Source organism: Colletotrichum navitas (assembly GCF_030913465.1).
Source record: "Colletotrichum navitas strain CBS 125086 chromosome Unknown LY79scaffold_1, whole genome shotgun sequence".
Lineage (NCBI taxonomy): Eukaryota > Fungi > Ascomycota > Sordariomycetes > Glomerellales > Glomerellaceae > Colletotrichum > Colletotrichum navitas.
In genome coordinates, this window is record NW_026850547.1 from 1272351 (window position 1) to 1292435 (window position 20085).

General features: G+C 53.5%; 4 protein-coding genes and 1 non-coding gene across 5 annotated transcripts; 4 read left to right on the top strand and 1 right to left on the bottom strand.

Annotated features, from left to right (window-relative positions):
- Nucleotides 1–1974: 1974 nt before the first annotated feature.
- Nucleotides 1975–6116, top strand: LY79DRAFT_503531 (hsp90-like protein; the record flags this gene model as incomplete). Its single annotated transcript, XM_060553405.1, has 5 exons — nt 1975–2815; nt 2872–2904; nt 2965–4058; nt 4113–5615; nt 5676–6116. 5 exons carry the CDS (start codon nt 1975–1977, stop codon nt 6114–6116), a joined length of 3912 nt encoding a protein of 1303 aa, XP_060420820.1.
- Nucleotides 6117–9798: 3682 nt separating this feature from the next.
- Nucleotides 9799–12003, bottom strand: LY79DRAFT_14621 (uncharacterized protein). The gene is made up of 3 exons (XM_060551010.1): nt 11725–12003; nt 11120–11139; nt 9799–10061 (listed from the first exon to the last, which is right to left on the bottom strand). The coding sequence occupies exons 1-3, from the start codon at nt 11809–11811 to the stop codon at nt 9839–9841; spliced, it is 330 nt and encodes a 109-aa protein (XP_060420821.1). The 5' UTR covers nt 11812–12003; the 3' UTR covers nt 9799–9838.
- Nucleotides 12004–12469: 466 nt separating this feature from the next.
- Nucleotides 12470–13116, top strand: LY79DRAFT_533269 (uncharacterized protein). The gene has a single exon (XM_060556353.1). It carries the CDS (start codon nt 12576–12578, stop codon nt 12789–12791), a length of 216 nt encoding a protein of 71 aa, XP_060420822.1. The 5' UTR covers nt 12470–12575; the 3' UTR covers nt 12792–13116.
- LY79DRAFT_t5 lies at nt 12552–12641 on the top strand. Its single transcript has one exon. It is a non-coding gene; the product is annotated as a tRNA-His (tRNA).
- Nucleotides 13117–17949: 4833 nt separating the features above from the next.
- Nucleotides 17950–19851, top strand: LY79DRAFT_664631 (HMG box protein; the record flags this gene model as incomplete). The annotated part of the gene is made up of 7 exons (XM_060562925.1): nt 17950–18068; nt 18127–18160; nt 18213–18389; nt 18451–18505; nt 18570–18803; nt 18857–19582; nt 19637–19851. 7 exons carry the CDS (start codon nt 17950–17952, stop codon nt 19849–19851), a joined length of 1560 nt encoding a protein of 519 aa, XP_060420823.1.
- Between the last annotated feature and the right edge of the window lie 234 nt (nt 19852–20085).

Here is a 20085-nt window from a genome sequence, read left to right on the forward strand (position 1 = left end):
GCTAGGCTATCTCAAAAAAGCGTTGCTGCAAGTGCCCAAACCGCCACAAGATCCCCCCTTACTGCCTCTCTGTACGCCCCCCTGCTCACTCGTCTGTTGTTGTGTACACTATAGGCCTGGAAACGAACAATATCAGGCAGGTTGTTTCGACCAGTGGCGGCAGCGGTCAACACGGTCCGAATGCGCTAGCACGGCAGAATCGCCAGACGGGGTGTAGACTCATTCTTGACGGCAGGGGCAGCCGAAGGAGACGGGGAGGGGAAGACGAATGGTGGGTAGGAGGAGTACGCTAGGTATGTCACAGAGCAGCATGGACTAGGTAAATAAGTGGCACGCATGCCACACGCACGACCTGGCCTTCCTCTGGAGAGAGATGACCGCACAAAAAACAGGAAGCTGAGCCGGGTTTGAAGGAGAAAAGGCTACGAAAGGAGACTGCCTAGGTACCCACGTACCCAGGCACGGTGTACGATACGTCGCAGGACTTTTATCGGCCTCCAAACTCGCGTACAGTACTCCGTACACCAACAAAGGCACACCCAAGGCTTGGAGGAGGGGCGCAAGCAGCATCTCGAGCCAATGCTAACCGGCGAAATCCCTATCTACCCACCAACAGCCCCTTCCGGGCGTCGACGCTTGTGCTGTGTTGGGAAAAAACCTCGATCGATCACCATTCGTATTCCATGTCGGCCGCGGTTTGAAGAGCGAATTGCATTACGATAGAGGCTCCTCCGTTCACCCCTGGCCGAGACGCCCCGCATATGCCACCGTCTCATTCGCTGCTCGACTGAGAAAGTACTACTGCCGCAAGTCTCGCCGGCAAAGATACAAGCACGGTTGGGCCGAACTATACTAGCGCTGCCTTGCTCCATTCCGCATCTCCTCTTCTTGAACTCCCCCCGTAGGTACCTAGGTTGGGTACCTTATCTAGTATGGTTCGAGTACCTCCCTCCTATTTTGATTTACTCTGAAATCCTCGACGCACCGCATCACATCTCACCTCACACCGCGTACAAGTACATCTCGCAGCAGGGATGGCTGACTGCTGATCTCGAGTACTGTGTACACTGCTGTACAGAGACCCGGTCCCCCGAACTTGGCAGACCAGCTTCAGACAAAAGCGAGTAGAATAGGAGACTGGGAGATGGAGACCAAAAAATATACTGCGCAGCGCTGCACCTTAGGGTGCTCACTTGTCCCGTCTCTCGAGCTTCACCGTTCGCCTCATCGACCAATCTTCCTCTCCACCTTTTCTTCTCCGTGCCCCCCCTCGCCAATCCCATCCCACCCCAATCCCTACATCCGCCCTCCTTAGTCCGCTTGTGGTATCCGTTTGCCCCCCCTTGTTAAGGTACTTCATGTTCCGCCTTATCTCTTCTCTTCCTGGTCCTGCGCCTGTAGTTCTTCTTTTGCTCTGCTCTCTGCTCTTTCGCGACTTCTAGGCTCTAGCAGCTCACTCGTCCTACTTATCCGCCTGACCACTTTGGGGGCGTGTCTGCTCCCTATTTGCTCGGTTCGTGCGTCGTCTTTTTACCCTCGCGTCTTCTCGGATTGTCAACCCACCTGTACCACTTCTCCCTCCTTCCTCCCTACCACCCCCGAATTTCCACCCCTACCCATAACACCTTCAGTCCGCAGGAAGAAGAAAAAATAAGAAAGAAAAAACAGGAGCGTTATCGTCTTTGACGCCTTGAATCGACGTGGTTCAGGCGAGTGGGAAGACTCTGTTCCTACCACCTCCTCTAGGATACGGTTTATCGATATTTACCGAGGTTCCAGGCACTTACTGAGCTAATATGCTGCCGGTTGACCACAACTCTTCTTGATCTATACCCGCTCGACCTTTCCCATCCAAACCCCTCTAGCCTCGGCCACCTTCTCGCGACCATCCCCAAACCCCCACTCGACAAGTATCACAAGCAGCGTGCTCTGCCCTGCTTGTCGATTCGATCGCACGGCCTCAGTAATTCCAAGATGGTCGACGATTCAGCACTGGCCGCCGCCGCGGCCATCGTGCAATCCCTTGCCGCCGATGGCACGACGCCCATGTCTCTCCCCTTCAAGGTCGATGCGCGAATCGAGCTCCCTGGCCGTGACACCCCCGCAAAACGCAGCCTCGAAAACGAGCTGGCCAAGCTCGCTCAAAGAATCGAAAAACTCGAGAGCAGAGCCCAGGCTTCCGTAGCCTTCCCGGAGACACCCAATGAAGTCCACGATTCCATCTTCGGCGGCGACGATTCCGACGACCCATCGCCGACATCGTCCAACAGCCGCCCGATCCCCAGACCCAAGTTCCAACGCGAAGGTACCGCCACAGCCGATCCAAGCCTCGCAGACAGCCCGCTGACTGACGAAGCCTTGGAAAGCTTGCAAGAGAAAGTGCTTGACCAGGAGAAAGGTATCTCCAGCGCCAGACAGGAAATCAGCAGCGTCAGCGCCCAGCTTCTCGAGCAGAAGGAACTCCAGGAACAGGCATTCTTCAAGATCGAACAGGAACGAGTCGCCACTTTGGAACGGGAGCTATGGAAGCACCAAAAGGCAAACGAAGCCTTCCAAAAGGCCCTGCGGGAGATCGGTGAAATTGTCACAGCTGTTGCTCGCGGAGACCTTTCCAAAAAGGTTCGCATGAACACTGTGGAAATGGACCCCGAAATCACAACTTTCAAACGGACAATCAACACCATGATGGATCAGCTACAGGTTTTCTCAAGCGAAGTCTCCCGCGTCGCCCGCGAAGTCGGAACCGAGGGTTTGCTTGGTGGCCAAGCCCGCATTGAAGGTGTCGACGGCACTTGGAAAGAACTCACGGACAACGGTATGCCCGCAGTGCAGCCCGCCTTTCAGTGGCATGGCGCTAACGAATCGAAACAGTAAACGTTATGGCTCAAAATCTCACGGATCAAGGTCAGTCCCCCTCCCCTTTTCCCTGATGTATATCGAGGCGCTATACTGACCTCACTTTAGTGCGAGAAATCGCATCCGTAACAACTGCAGTCGCCCACGGTGACTTGACCAAGAAAATCGAACGCCCCGCTAGAGGAGAAATCCTGCAACTGCAACAAACGATCAACACGATGGTAGACCAATTACGAACTTTTGCCTCCGAAGTCACTCGAGTCGCTCGCGATGTCGGAACTGAGGGTATACTTGGCGGTCAAGCTGACGTTGAAGGGGTCAAGGGCATGTGGAATGAACTAACCGTCAATGTCAACGCCATGGCAAACAATTTAACCACCCAAGTGCGAGACATCATCAAGGTAACGACTGCTGTGGCCAAGGGCGACCTTACCCAAAAGGTTCAAGCGGATTGCCGGGGAGAAATCTTCGATCTCAAGTCAACTATCAACTCCATGGTGAACCAGCTTCAACAGTTCGCGCGGGAGGTCACAAAGATTGCCAGAGAGGTCGGCACGGAAGGTAGACTCGGTGGCCAGGCTACTGTTCATGACGTTGAGGGAACCTGGAGAGATCTCACGGAGAACGTTAACGGCATGGCGATGAATTTGACAACACAAGTGCGCGCAATTGCCAAGGTCACTACCGCCGTCGCGAACGGTGACCTCACCGAGAAGATAAGAGTGCCTGTAAGGGGTGAAATCCTCGATCTCAAGAACACTATCAACACCATGGTTGACCGTCTTGGAACCTTCGCCTTCGAGGTCAGCAAAGTTGCCAGGGAAGTCGGCACCGACGGAACTCTGGGTGGACAAGCCCAGGTTGACAACGTGGAGGGCAAATGGAAAGACCTCACCGAAAACGTCAACACCATGGCATCGAACCTTACTTTGCAGGTTCGAAGCATTTCAACCGTCACCCAAGCCATTGCCAACGGGGACATGAGTCAAAAGATTGAAGTGGAGGCACAAGGAGAAATACGGGTCCTCAAGGAAACCATAAATAATATGGTTGACAGGCTGTCCAACTTCTGCAATGAGGTACAACGGGTGGCCAGGGATGTTGGCGTCGACGGCAAGATGGGCGCGCAAGCAGACCCAGCCGGTCTGAAGGGCCGTTGGCGCGAGATCACGACGGACGTCAACACCATGGCTAGTAACTTGGTAAGTTTGACAGTCCTCCCTTAATCGGAACCTCGAAACTAACGGGCCGAACAGACTACTCAAGTGCGGGCATTCTCGGACATCACCAACCTAGCGACAGACGGAGACTTCACGAAACTTGTCGAAGTGGAGGCCTCCGGTGAAATGGACGAACTTAAACGAAAAATCAATCAGATGGTGTCCAATCTACGGGATAGCATCCAGAGGAATACGCAAGCTCGCGAAGCAGCAGAACTGGCCAACAAGACAAAATCGGAGTTTTTGGCAAATATGTCGCACGAGATTCGCACACCCATGAACGGCATCATCGGCATGACCCAGCTGACACTCGATACGGACTTGACGCAGTACCAACGAGAGATGCTGAACATTGTCAACAGTCTAGCGAACAGTCTATTGACAATCATTGACGACATCCTGGATTTGTCCAAGATTGAGGCTCGCAGGATGGTCATCGAGGAAATCCCGTACACGTTGCGTGGAACTGTATTCAACGCTCTCAAGACCCTAGCCGTCAAAGCGAACGAAAAATTCCTCGACTTGACATACCGCGTCGATAGCTCGGTGCCAGACCACGTCATTGGGGATTCATTCCGTCTTAGGCAGATCATCCTCAACTTGGTCGGCAATGCCATCAAGTTCACTGAGCACGGCGAAGTTAGCTTGACGATCAAGAAGGCCGACCCCGTGGTTTGGGCCTGCAACCCTGATCAGTACGCTATCGAGTTCATCGTCACTGATACTGGTATTGGTATTGCAGCAGATAAGCTTGATCTCATTTTCGACACGTTCCAGCAGGCCGATGGCTCCATGACCAGGAAGTTTGGCGGTACCGGCCTCGGCCTGTCCATTTCGAAGCGCCTTGTGAAGCTGATGGGCGGTGACTTATGGGTCAAGAGCCAGCACGGTCAAGGTAGTGAATTTCACTTCACGTGCCGCGTTCGCCTGTCCGACCTCGGCGTCGAGATTATTGAGAAGCAAATTAAGCCTTACAAGGGCCACGAGGTTCTTTTCGTCGACAAGGCGCAGTCCGGCTACGGAAACCAAATCAAGACAATGCTTTCCACTATTGGCCTGAAGCCTGTCGTTGTTGACTCGGAAAAGAACCCGTTGCTCACCGACGTACGGGACGCCCAGGCAATGCCGTACGACGTCATCATTGTCGACTCCATCGACACGGCCAGGAGGCTCAGGTCCGTTGACGACTTCAAGTACCTGCCTATTGTTCTTCTGGCGCCCGTTGTCCATGTGAACCTAAAGTCTTGCTTGGACTTGGGCATAACATCGTACATGACTACACCTTGTACTGCTGTCGATCTCGGAAACGGCATGATTCCTGCCCTCGAGAACCGAGCCACGCCCTCCTTGGCCGACAACACCAAGTCATTCGAAATCCTCCTTGCTGAGGACAACCGGGTCAACCAGAGGCTCGCCGTCAAGATTCTTGAGAAGTACCACCACGTGGTCACCGTCGTTGGCAATGGTCTTGAGGCTGTTGAGGCCATCAAGAGGAAGAAGTTCGATGTTATTCTCATGGATGTCCAGATGCCAATCATGGTAAGTTTCGAGGTTTTTATTTCTAGTCAATCTTCAGTGCAAGCTAATCCCACCCCGTAGGGCGGTTTTGAGGCGACAGGCAAGATCCGTGAGTACGAGCGAAGCCTAGGCTCGTACCGTACTCCCATCATTGCACTGACAGCCCACGCCATGATGGGTGATCGTGAGAAATGCATCCAGGCACAGATGGACGAGTACCTGTCCAAACCTCTGCAGCAGAACCACCTCATCCAGACTATCCTCAAGTGCGCGACCCTCGGTGGTCAGTTGCTGGAGAAGAACCGAGAAAGGGACATGGCTCAGCAGTCGAGGGTTAAGGCCAGCACCAACGAGCACCCTCAGTCTCATCTTCGCCCGCCCATGGATACCAGGTCCTTCACCTCAAAAGAACCAATCATGGGACCCAGCCCGGCCAGCCCCGCTTTGGCCTCAGTGGATCAGGAAGATCCCATTTCTAGGGCACGTAATGGCCTTTCCGACTCGCGCAGCCTAACAAGCTAACTTGGTTTCTTGTTCGTGCGCGCAGCTGCTACTGAGGTCACATAGTTCCTAACTGGAATGTGCAGGGACAGGCTCAGAAAAAACGCAAGTGGCGACCCGAGTAAACACTACGACATGAACATCGTTGTTTTGTCGATGAAATACCCAAAAAAGTTTCACGAGAGCATTGATGAAGGCAACATATGGGCATCATCGCTTCCCCGTGCCAGACCGACATCCGCCCCACGCATACCAGATATCATCTATATACCCGACACGTCACGTCTCCTTCTAGCGGCAGAGGACATTTTGAGGATGGATCCGTCTGAATCTCAGGTTTCGTCATAAAGGCGGGTATGCATAGTGGTCCAGCACACAAAGAAATCGACTGATCTTTGTTGGCTGGCCACTCGATATCTCAGGGCGGGTGTGCACATGGATGGACATTGGGGCTCCACGGGGGAAGGTGAAGGGAGGTCGTTAGGAGTTTTTGTCTGTTTGCATGCTGTCCTTTACCAATGGGCTTAGGGCAGCGGGTCATGCTGCCCTCATTCGTCACCTTCTCGTTCACATTCCATTGTAGTTTTAGTTTTACTGCCATAGCTGAAAACTGCGACAGGGAGGAGAACAGCTGAGCAGCCAGCATTGTAGACTGGTCGCTTCTAGACCTTAACGTTTGCGGGCTTTAGCTTCTGTGGTAGGTCTACCTAACCAGATGGCTTCAGACTCGCATGCCTCCGGCTTGAAGGTTTACCTATGGCAAGATGGGGAAGATTGGGGAATGGGGTTCCAACTTTCGTGAGACCAGGCATTGGAAGTGGATGGCGGGAAGAGAGGGAGAGAACAGAGAGATTTGGTTTTATGTTTCACCCCCTTTAGAAACGAACGGGTTACCAGCAACAAGGGCGTCAAGAGATGGGACATATTTTACATCATTGATATCAAAAAAAGGCCAGGCCGTTTTGGTATGGCTGGATACCCAGATTCTAGATGGTACACTCGGTACAGTGATCATGGCCTCAGCCTGCGTACGTGCGGGGCGGTTCTGGATGCACCAGAGCTCTTGAGGACCGAGTCCGAACAACTGAATTTGACTGCGATTTCTTCCTTCTTGTGACCCCCGCCCATGTTCGAGCGGTCCGCGTTGCCTGGAGGAACACCGTGTCTGGTTTATCATTTGAACATGTCCGAGGCCGTACATGGATGGCCAACCCGCCCGGGCCCCCGGAAGGGCAGAACACGTCTCGACGGCCCCCCCCCCCCCCCCCCCCCACTCTCCCCGATCTCGGTTACAGTAGAAAGTACATTGTGGTCTCTGGTTCCAGTCAAGAGGGTGGGTAAACCTTTGGCCTGTGTCACTCTTTCGGTTTCCGGGTTCCGCTTTTCCTGACGACGGGCTCGGCCGTTCCTGTCCGAGAAGATGGGATTCCCGTCACCGAGCTCCAGTTCCTTCTTAATGCCACGGCACTGTCGAAGACACATGTGCTAGGACCTGGAATCTTTTGCAGCTTATTTGTGTTCCGTATAATCTCACTGATGAGGGCGGGCAGTTCACGAGCTTCCTTGCTCGGCGGCGAGACCCGGTAAGACGAAAAGGCACAGTACCAGGATAGGCTGGGTCTAACGCAGCGTCGTTCAGTAAGTTCGCAGGGTAGAATTGCCGTGGAGAACTGTATCAGTGCTCGTTCCTCGTCGGTGTGTCCGCGTTCTTGGGCTTCCTCGAATTCCTCAGGTGACTGGGCCTTGGCAACACTTCCAGTGACGCCAGCACGGCCAGCAGTTCAGTCCGCGGCGACGGAGCGCGCTCTGCTAACTCAGGATCCATTCCTTCCACAGGGTTGTGATGCGGTATAGTAAACATAAAACCACCATGAGAGATACTTGGGAACTCAACCGCTGCCACGAGGCACGCGGCCCTTGGCTCAACCATGGTTCCACGCCAACAGAAGAACAAGGCCTGTAGAGTGGACGAGAGAGACAAAAGATTGAAATTTCTGCCTGGATAGTCTGCCGTGATGGTAGAACGAAGGGGGGCGTGCCGCTGTCCGCGACAAGCTGTTTGTGAGGCTAGTCACGAGAATCAACGCCTGGGCTACATCCTCACCACACTTCACTCGAAATACCCTTAGGGCATGATAGCCTGTTGAGTCGGGGGTATGAACCTCTTTCGTCCGTGATCTTGAGATATCAGATTGCACTATAGCGGGCGAGCAAGAGGGGCTGAGGGCGGATGCCTCACCGAGCATGCAACGATGTCGACAGTGACACCCGCCCCTCCCACCCACTGGATATCAACTGGGCGACTTATCTCACAAGAGGCCCTCTGCTAACGTAGACGGCAACAATAGTAGACTGAGGAGAGGAGGGAAGAGGTAAGGGTAAGAGGCTTCGACCAGAGACCAATATGCCACGAGCCAAGACAAGCCCGGCAGGCAAAGAAGGACAGCAATGCCGCAAAAAGAGACCGCCCTCCCCCGGGCGCCAACGGCCTACAGTACTAGGTCGAAAGTCTTGTTACAGTCATAAGGATATCCCCCCCACTCACTCTGCCTTAAACTGGTATTCCGGCTGATAGTAGTATTAGCTGCTGATTGAGTTGCGTTTTTGCTGTAAGACTTTTGACCTGGTGCTGTACCTGCTCGCCCCCTTCTGTGCCTGCGGGGATGAGTCAAAATGAGCCATATCGACTTTGTCAGACCGATCGGCCACCAATCTCACATTGCATGCGGAGTTTCTTTTCAACATGCGGCTCGCGGATGGGACGCACACGACTATAAACACCACACACTCACACACGCGCACACAAGTCCGTAGTGTACGTCCGTCCTCTTGGCAGAGGTATCAGACTCAAGGAATCCCCCTCTAACCCATCGAGATCCTCCCACCGCCAAAAAAAGGAGTGTTTGATCCGGCAGAAGAGGGGGATCTGATAGCTTCCCCCTTCAGAACCTAGAGATACACGGCAGGGTACTGTGATACAGTGATACAGTGATACACTGACGGTGAACCGAAGCGCGGCAGCACTACGTCTTTTTTCCTTGTTGATTTAATGTAGAGCACTCGCCGGCGGTGTGAGCGATGCACTATCACTCACTAGTGTTCATCTTATCACGGCAAAAAAAAAGAGGAGGCAGTTCGGAGGGTAGGGCACGTGGGATCATCGTGATTGCTCCACCAGATCGACAGTACTGAGGTGCAACATGCGAGTGGCGAGGATGAATGCCAAGATCCCAGGCGTCCGTTTCGACCGGCGCATCAACTACGACTCTCTCCTGAGAAGAGATGAAGTGAAAAGAGGGAGAAAACCTCACCGGAATCCACTTCAGCCACGCGCCCGCGTTAAGCGCGCGCGCATCATGAAGGAGGGGGAAATGCCAATTACTTTCAATTTGATGGAAATTGTTAGGATTGTTAGAGGGTAGGCAGAGGCGATAAGATGTTGTCGGTGAGAATGCATTTGATAGGCCGGCCCAAACAAAAAAGAACCACTAGAGGAGGGGGTTCAGCCTTGGCCTTCTGGCATCCAGCCCTGATTGTCGCCTCGCCGCAATCGAGAACTATCGCCACCTTGGTCAGTCGCGAAAACTCTCCCAATGTGTGCTCCATCTCAGGACGGCAAAAATCGAGATTGCGCCGAGAAGGAAAATGGGTAGGCCCAGTGTAATGCTGGATCCCATCCTTGCGCGCCCCAGTCCATCACAATCCGAGGCACACTGGCGCGTCTCGAATCCCCAATCCCATCCTTAAGGCTTCCTCGCGGGCTCGTTGGATCCAGGGCCATCTTTCTTCTCCGTATCGGAAGCTCCATGGTGAGTCGTCCCGTCCTCCTTCGAGTTCTCGTTATGTGGTGCCGCGGTGCCAGCCTGGTCGGACTTCCCGTTGGCTTCGAAAGCGGCAAGTAGAGCGTCCAGTCTACTCTCGAGATTTGTCAGGTTGGTCTCGAGCGTGGTGGCGGCTTGTTCGCCTCTGTATACGGTTCTCGGTTAGTCTGATTGCGAAATTCGTGTGGAGAAAAAGCGGTCACGAGGGCGCATCTCGATAGGTAACGAAACATGGGAATCTATCTTTTCGGTCTGGCCACTTGGCTAAGTCTCAAGCGGAAGACGGGGAAGGGAAGGGGTGGTGGTTCCGAATGGCTGGCGCAACGGACTATTGGATATTGTTTGGAGAAAGGGCCTCGGTCGTCGTGGAGGCCATGGGTTGAGACAGAGACGGGAATGATAGCCCCGGGGGCGTAAGACGTTGAGGAGTACTTTCGCCTCACACACTCTGGGCGAACGGTCTGGACCCGGGGGCTGCCTCAAGCTACTTCATCGAGATAGCACCTCCTGCGGGAGCGGTAACCGAATGCCATCGTGACACAAGCGAGTTGTGACAGCGAATTAGACATGGTCGTACCATAGTCCGCTTGGCATCTGCCTACCCCTAAACCCTAGATCTGGCGATGGGGGTCCTTGATCTCGCTGCGTTGCGCCATCCTAGACATAGCATCGCGGGAGGAGGCAAGAAAGCGCCCGGCCGGGCAATGGTGTTGATAACTTCGGTTGAAACAAGACGCAGTGAGGTCTGGATCATCCGCCGTCGGGTGGGCAAGAATGGATGACTGGTCCAGACCTGGGTCCACAAGCGGCAACAAGACGCACAAGTCAGCGCCAAAAGCCGAAGTTTCCAGGGCTGAGGGTGCCATCAACGAGAAGGAAAATAAAGATAGGATAGCTGGCGCGCTGCCTTGACCAGGAACGGTCTGATGTGCATTGGTAGTGCTGCGCCGCGAAAGGGTTCCAGAGGAAGTTTTGGGCAAGGCGCTCGCTTGCACTGCATTGCGCATTCCGCAGTTCCGGAGGTAGTTCCGGTTTTTGTCCAGGGTGCAGACATGCTATTCTCAATATTGTGGTAGTAGGGGTGGAGGCGGCGCTTCGATTTCTCACGCCGGGGGCGCGTGTACCAAGGACGTGAGGGCAGGGGAGAAAGGGAAAATAAAAATAAAAAGGATAATGGGAAAATGCTCGTCGATTGGGCGTTACCTTAGGAGGTCTCTATAGGCCTAGAACGCACCCCAAACGTGGTCAGCCCTGGAACAGTGCACGACGAAGCCTGTCCTATCCAGTATCTCGCCACACCCCACTTCTGCCAACTACCAATGCCCTTCAGCGTCTCTTCTGTTGCAACTACTATAGTGAGTGTGCACTTAAGCCCCGACCGCTCAGGTCTATCTTTTTCTCAACGCCGCCATCTGGTCACCATCGTCAAAGTCGAACCACCTTCCTCTACGCCTTTAGGGCGCAGATGAGGGTCCAGACCGATCCAGTTCTAATGGACAGGGGTGAACTGTGAAGGACAGATGGGCGTGCGAGAGAGAGAGAGAGAGAGAGAGAGAGACGGACAGAGCAGCAACTGTGCAAAGCAGATAGCTGGGGGGAAGGAAGGGAACCGTGTGACCGAGGCGGAATGGGGAGTTGGACAGAACAGAGAGGGGATGGTTTGGCAGGTATCCGTACAAGCAGCAGAATCCAAGGGGCCACGGGTGATGGTGGAAGCCATGAGCCCTCGCCATGGTCCGCTCTCTGCTGGCCCCCCCTTGCTACGCCAAAGTTCCAAACCGCATGCACATATGGACAATACAACATACCTGGGCAATGTTATCTACCGACGACTCGCCGTCTGGCCTGTTCGTTGTCGGAGAGGCGGACTCAGGCTCCTGAGGCGCTGGGGCCATCTTCGGGGACGGCGACGGGGCGAGCGAATCGAAAGGGTCGAGGGTAAAAAGATGGGTAGGAAAAAACGGGAGAAAGTGGCCTGATCTGGGGGTCTCGAGGGAGGAGCCGCCCTCTTTTTTATTTCCTACCCTTTCTTTGCCTTTTGCCTTTTCTCCACAAGTCTTGTCGTAATACGGAACAATGCGGATACTCTTTGCTGTGATGTTCGTCGCTGGCTGGTGTGCAGGCAGGCTAGTGCTAGAAGCTTGCGATAATTCAATCTTTTATTGGGGGTGGCTCAAGCTGCTAACTGACGAGAGAGTGGAATTCCCGAGGGAAAGGCGATAATTCGGTGTCGTCTGACGACCTAATGTGCGTGAAAGCGGATATTTGAGGATAATTGAAATGGGATTTGTACAGTTCTTAGGTAGGGTTTGTCGATGGTTAGTTTTGTCAGCGATAGAATTGTGGTGGTATTGCCCATGGACCCTCATTCCTTCTAAAACACTGGAACACGGATGCAGGTATCCGTATATATTCGCTTATGTAAGGCATGAATGGGCTCGGCAGTACTCCGTATTGAGCGCTGAGCAGGTGCGGTGGGGTAATGATGAGAACAAAAACAATGGCATCCACACATCCTGCAGCCATCTGCCGAGGTTTTTGCTGCAGATAAAAGCGCTAAATATATATATATATATATGTATGTATATGTGTATATATGCTTAGGCATATCACCACATTACCCATCCAGTCAGTGGCCCAGATCGTCTAGTTGGTTAGGATGATACGTTGTGGTTCTTCTATACAGCGATCCGTGTTGACGGCGGTTCGAATCCGCCTCTGGGCATTGAAATGTTTTTTGGTCTCCCCACCCAGATGGCCCAACCTCGCGCTTTCCCTTTGGGAAATCTCAACAGTCACCGCCGTTTATGACGTTGCACTGCTGACAAGGCTGGGTAGCATCGACATTTGCATGCATCCGGATGCACTCGATTAACGCACCAGAACCAGATGCATTGCAAGGATCTGGAAAAAGTATCGCGGACATTTCGGCTCAATGTCAGCATCTGACTTTCATTTTCCGGTCGATCGCCATCTAGCAGACAGATAGATAGATACTCCGTACTTCGTAGATAGATGGGGATAGTCGAAGGATGTTTTCCACATGTGACAGGTCGATGGGAGAAAGCATCCTTAGCTCGGATTTCCACGGCTGAACTGCTGTTTGTCGTCGTCGCTACATCCTGGGATTGATGGGTAGCTGGCAGGTGACGAGCAACCTGCAAGCATATAATGACATGTTTGACATTGCACTTTCGCAGCGAAGCAAGATTGCCTAAGCCTTTTGAACAACGTGCAGGGTGTGGTATTGGCCAGGTTACCCGCCGATATTAGACATTACCGTCCTGCGTATCGTACCGTAAGATACGTAGCAAGAACACCTGTTCCCCACACTCCGGCGTGTCAGACACACAGCCAGAATCCACCAGCATTTCAAGACAAAAGCTGTGAGAGGCATGGTGAATCCAGAATCCAGTCAGTATGTTGCTAATATCGGTCTTGATCTGCATCACCAACCACCACCGAGCGTTTTCTACAGAGTACCTAGGTAGGTACAGAGAGCAGCCGTGCAGCTACAGCCAGCCCTGGGTCGCTTCTGACCTATCATATCAGGGGCCCGGCTGGACCACCCCACTTATCTGGGTGGGACATCAAAAAACTGTCAATCTTTCCCTCTACTGTAAATACTAGCTTTAGTTGGGGGTTTCCGTTGCCTTCTTCGATGCCGCAGCGCATTTCCAGATGACCACCAAGCCCCTCCTGCAGTCAGATCGGATTTTGCTGATGCTCATCAGGAACGATGATATCAGATCCTAAACAAAGCGAGATGGGATGCCACCCCCTCACGACGACGCACTGGCGTCCAACCTTCCCGTGGTTAATTGGTGGCATTTGTTCAATCTCGATGACTCGGAATGGGCGTTCGCGATCGAGATGTTGGAATTGACAGTGTCGCAATCGTTGCGTCCCCCCCCCCATTCGTCTGTAACATACAGTTTTGCGTTCGCACTGGCTGCTTAGCTTGGCTGCCCTGTCTGGCGATCTGCGCTTGCACCTGCTTTGGCGACCATGAGACGTCCTCACATACCTAGGATATTCGGCACCTCAGGCTCGGGAATCTCGAAAGGCAGCGTCAGCCCTGTTGCCCGTGTACCGTTGTGATCGTCTGTGCCGTCCGCGATCGTAATTCTCATATCCATCATGACGATGCGCTTTTGGAGTATGCGCAAACTTCCACTGGCTGCCCTGTTTTGTGGTGGTGTCTTGTTTCCTCCTTCATTCTCTCACACCCATGGTCTCCGTTCCCTCGGCGCCAGGAGAAGCCGATCACTTCCATCTCTCGGCTGATTTGCTGCCTGCTATTTCCCGTTTTGTTGATGCAACTATCGCTCACGGCGGACTTGCCGTGGCCTAGTGTACTCCCCAATGTCAGCCGGCGTGGGCATCGCATGAGGAATTGAGCACTCAAGGGTGGGAAGCCCAAAATGTCAAAGTTGAGTTGGGAGGTGGCTGACTACCTACACTACTTGCTGTGTTGACGCTTTGTAGCGTCACTTGCCGGCTAGTAGCGCGGTCCGCTGCGAAACCCTCTCAGTCCTCCATGGAAAGGATTTGATACGTCAACACCACCCTCCAGTCGCGTCTGGGTGTCCAGCAACAGCCTCTGAGTGCTGGTTGCGTTCGGTATACTGGCGTTCCCTCGTCGTCCGCTTGACAAGTCCAGAACGTTCACTGAACCTTATGGATGGGTGAAGACCCACAATCATGACGATAGGTGCATGAAACCACTACCACGGCAAGTCGCGAACGAGAATATATGTGGTGCTGCCACTGCAACGCTCCGTCATACCTCGCTGGGTTGGTCCATGATCCATCCTGATTTGAGATCGCCAACTCCATGAGATGACCTCGGGATACATGTCCTCTGTTGCGTGTCCGAACGTTACGTTTATCTTGGGTCTTGTCTGCCTTGGGCAACATGGCCCAAGTTCCAGAACGCTCTGATGAATTGTGGAGATGGGATAACCCGGGAAAGGTACATGTGCTCTCAGCGTCACTTGGCGGCCAAATACCATCTTCGGCCAAATGCGCAATCTCCAAGTTGGCAATGGCCTTTGTTCTTTGCCCCTCCATCGCATAGTAATCCTCCCGTTCGAATGGGATACCTAGTTATTTGCCACATTGGTTGATGGCCAAGTGGCTGTTCATTTCAGAGCCAGAGTTACACGGCATGCTGTATGTACCATGAGTAATCACATTGGGAAAACCCGATTCCTCTACCAATCCCCAGTCATATTGGCTCATCGATAGCTTTGCTCAGTGGATTTGTTTACTTCTTCGTGTTCAATGTCGCAAGCAGCCTCTTGGGGTCTTGCAGTCGAGGTCTCGGTCGCTGGCCGTCGAAACATTAGCGTGTCATGTACGTGGTTCTTCCCGTTAACACAACCACTTAGTCCATAGGAAGACTTCTGCCAGCCGAACAAGGGGTGGGTGTGCAAATACAGCATCGTCTTCGCCACTGTCTGTTGTCTCATCCGCACACCGTGACCGAGCCAGCTACAAACGCGGTGCGTTCCTCGATTATTGTGGTCCATAGCGGCCAGATCCATCCGCGTGAGCGTGCTGCGGCAAGGGGGTCGCGGCGTTCGATCGCGGCACAATTGTTCGATTTCAGGTGCCTTTCAGAACTTGGCCTAATGCTCCGTCTCCCCGCAGAGAGGTGTGGCCCTAGCCATGTGCGGTGGTTGAAGTAGCTTGTCTGATTAAGCAACCGCTGACGAGTCGAAGAGCGCGGTGACTGTGGCCTGTCAGGAAAGTACGGTCGACTGCTGCGGTTGAAATGGACATCTAGATTCGGATCCACGGTCAGCTTTCTGGTACTTGACCTTCCCCTCAACCTGCTCGTATTGCGTAGTTCCGTCTCTAGTCTACTTGCATGCTGGGCTCCGTTCGGTAGACTAACGCTGTCCCCTTGCAGTGTTTTTATTGGTGGAACCGGCCCGTCGACTGCTCTACAAATGGAATGTCACCGTGGCTTCTTCATCGCCGAGTGCTGCGACAGTCCCGTTCTTGGTCAACGATGGTGAAAAGTGGTATTCTACAACCAACACATGGCGAGAGAGGTCAAAATGGAGGTTAGCCGTTATCATGAGGAAGAATGCTGCCAGAGACGACGGCTCGAAAAACCCTTGCTGACATGAATATTGCGACAGAACGCGGCAGTATTGCAGCCAGCTACGGTATTGTAGATGCAGAAGCTGCACGCCCCATGGCCAGTCAGCACGGGTTTCCAACAGCGGCATCTGCAGGTGAACGGCGCGGCGTGTTTATGTGTGGGTGGTAGGTACATACCTGTAGTACGGCATCCCACTCGTATGCCAGTATTGAGGTACGATGTAGGTTGGTAGGTAAGGAAGGACAAGGACGAGGCAGGTGGAACGTTTGATGGATGAACCCCCCTCCCCTTTCCTTCTTCATAACAGCACCATCCCTCTCTTTCCTGGCCCCTCTCTGTTTCTCTCCAGGTTGGCCCGCTTCCATCTCTGTGCCCTTCCTTCTGCCTGAGGCGTAAATGCGAATGAATGCCCTGCCACCTGGGGCAGAATGGAAATGGAAAGGGACATGGACCAGGCACGCGCCTCATGTACCGGCACTGTCCTTGCAAGTGCCCCGGGGACCCATCTTAAGCGGCCGTTTCCTGTTCCTGACTCGCTGAGAACCCATGTCTTTCCATCTCTTCCCAATGTCCCCATATTTCCTTTGCTGGCTGATCCCGCTTTTATTTGCGATGGGCTTCCAGTAGAGATGCTTTCTGATGCTGGAATCCTCTCCGACTTCCTAAAAGTCGGTTTCTGCGATCAGACGCAAGGGAGCTTGTCTTGGGTACCTTGGGATATCCATTAGCCTGTTGCTTTAGCTTCTCTGCTTGGGCCTCAGGCGTGCCACCCCGGATCACAAGTCTGCGGCGACGTCGAGGCTACCTACCCAATACCCAGTACATCAACACACACACACACCCTACCTTTGAGATTCCCTTTTGACACCTCTGACCTCACTTCTTAATCCGCGGCGATCACCGCGGGGCTCATTCCCTGCGCCTGTAGCAGTCAACCGTTTACCTAACCCTCCGTTCTGTATCCCTTTCTGTTCTGAAAAGTCGTCGGTCCGTCTTCCCAGACGGTCGCCAACCCTAGTCTTTTTCTTCACCGTTCCAGTCCCAATTCAGCGAGAGGGAAAAAAAGACTTTCGCTGCCGGCTTCTCGCTTTCTTCCTCAATTTCACCCTTTCTCCCTCTTGAACGAGCAGCACTAAGAGCCGTCTTCACCTTCGTCTTGACGCGTCCTGGGACCCTCCACTCGTCTCGTTGCTTCTTCCTGTCGTTATGCGGCTGTAAACCGCCGAGCCGGTTCAGAAAACGCACTCCAAAGCTGTACTGTACGTATCCTCCCACAGCGCATCCCACCTGGGTCTCGAGGCCCCTCTCTGCCTGGGCGATCCCGTTGTCCCACACCCCGGAGCTCGGTCTCCTTCATAATGTCATCGAGATCCGTCCTCTACGTGCAGCCACCCCAACTTGGTATATCCACGCTACGCTTGCCGCACACCTTCGACTTTGATGAGCATCAGCATTAACCTTCCCAGCAGACCCAGACTTAGCATATTCTTCGCAGTCTTCGCCCCGCCACCACCACGACATCACTGCCGCATCATTTCCCATAGTACTGAACGTCCACGAGATTGCTTCCGAATCGCTCGCTGTTTTGACAAAATACATCGCATTCGCCGCTCGCTGCCCAACCTTGTCGACTTGATCTTGGAAGGAGGACTTTGACGGCAGTGGCCTGCACCCAGACTGCCTGGAATTGATTCGCATTCGAAGAGCAACCCGAACCTACGCGCAGTGTTTCGAAATAGCGAGTAGATGGGAACGAGTCGTCAGGAGCCGAATCGAACGAAGGACGTAACGGTCGTACGCCGAGTCGTTAGCCAAACGTCGCCGACGCCAGAACACCGCATCGACATCGATTCTCGATTCGTTAACGCCGGCCAAACAAATCGATAATCTTGAGGCATCGCCTCCATCCCTTACTACCATGGCGCATGAACTGGAAGGCATTTTCTCAGAGCTGGGCATTTCGCAATACCTCGGCATCTTTCTTGAGCAAGGTTTCGACACATGGGAGACGATTCTGGACATTACAGAGTCCGACTTGTCAGTGCACCATCCGGCGCGTCTATTTTATCCTGGAGGCTAACAGGAATTGTATTAGGGATGCGCTTGGAGTCAAACTGGGACACCGACGTGTAAGCCCAAGAAATGTGCAATGGGTTAATGGCAACTGACGAACCGGTCCAGAAATTGCAAAGGCGCATTGCCAACTCGCGAGGCCTTGCCCCCGATGCGTCCCTTATATCGCCCACTAGAGCAACAGCAGAGGAGCCCAAGCTTGAGGCTCAACGGTCTGAACAACCTCGACTTGAAGTGAAGGACGGCCCTGTCGTTACCAAACGCAAGTATCGCCGTCATCCCAAGGTTCGTGCCGACTCCGTTCTGTTTGTACCCCTGTGCGTGAATGCCGCTGACGATGTGGTAGCCTGATGAGAACGCACCAGAACGGCCGCCTTCGGCTTATGTACTGTTCTCTAACAGTAAGTTTTCCGCCGCCAGCCAGCAAACGGTCAATGTCTCGCGCTTCAGCTAATGGGTTTACAGAGATGCGCGATGATCTCAAGGGCCGAAACTTAACCTTCACTGAAATAGCTAAACTTGTTGGGGAGCATTGGCAGAACTTGACGCCAGGTGAGAAAGAGCCTTACGAGACATCGGCTCTCAAAGCAAAGGAAAAGTACAATCACGACCTAGCTGAGTACAAGAAGACTGCAGAGTATAAGAAATACAATCTTTACCTGCAAGACTTCAAGGCGAGGCAGGCTTCTGCCAGTCAAGGTATGTCCTTATTCGCCTCTCAACCGTGGTTGTGAGGCTGATTCTGAATCCAGCAAAAGAGTCCTCTAAACGTCAGAAGCTGGACACTGGCGCCCGGCTGCAAAATGGTAGTGCGAGCGCAACACCGGGTAGCCTGAGCAGCACCGGGAGTGGTACGGAGAGCCATCAAGGGAGTGAGCCGCCTCCAAACCGGAAGCAGCGAGTCGGCTCTGTGGTATCGGTATCTGAGTCCCAATACTCGACGGCTGTCCCGACGCCAATCTCGCACCATCATATCGCAGACGACGCAGTGCACTCGCCCACCAGCACTCAATTTGATCGAGAGAGCTTGCACTCAACAAGCCCCCGTGCGTCCCAGAATCGTAGCCGTCGCCCGACATGGACGGATAACCCACTTAGCACAGAGATGGCTGGGCCAACGACTCATTTGCCGTCGTTGTCGGATATGTTCAGCAATGGGCGGGTGATGAATGGAGTCGCGAGATCTCCCGAGTCCAATGGACTCGGTGGCTTCGCACCACCTCAGCACCCGGGCTCTTCGGTTCCTCCGCCGTTGAAACATGAATACTCGTCGACAGGAAGCTCCACGTCGTCCGGCTCATATCCCCGCACGCCCAGTGAATCTTCACTCCCGATCCATGCCTTATTATCCAACAAACCCCCGCTGGCTTCACCCTACGAGCTGCAGCCATCTGCCTTCACAACCGGTCCTATGGCACTCTCGGACCAGAAACCAGTTTTTACAGGTCAACTGCAGAGCTCTCATGGAGCTGTGAATGGTACACACAGTCATCCTTCGCATAGCTTTCCGCCGAAGCTAATGAGGTTTCAAGGTTACCACTCGCCACCACCTGCCTTGTTGCGCTTCCAGTCAAGCTCCTCATCGGGGACAGAGGGATCCATTGCGTCGTCGCATGCGTCTTCCCTTGCCTCATCCCACGCATCGTCTCAGACCTCACTCGGGGTCCAAGAGAGAAGTGATCCGAAGCTCGACGGAATGAGCGCTTTGGTGCGCGCTGGTGAAATCGTTAACCGACGCGTTCAATGAAGGCTGCGCATTATCAACCTAAGACCCATTTTTATGGACTCTCGAAAGGCTCTCGGAGCTGGCGGCATGTTGGTGACGTTTTCGACATCTTGCTTCAAACTAAATCTTGGTTATTACTGTTGGCTGTGTATTGTCGATGGGATGAGCGCGACGGCCAAAATAAGCCACAAGGCTCAAGTTGGTATGTTTGAGTATTTGAATACCCTCATGGATTGGCATCTTGCTGGGCATCAT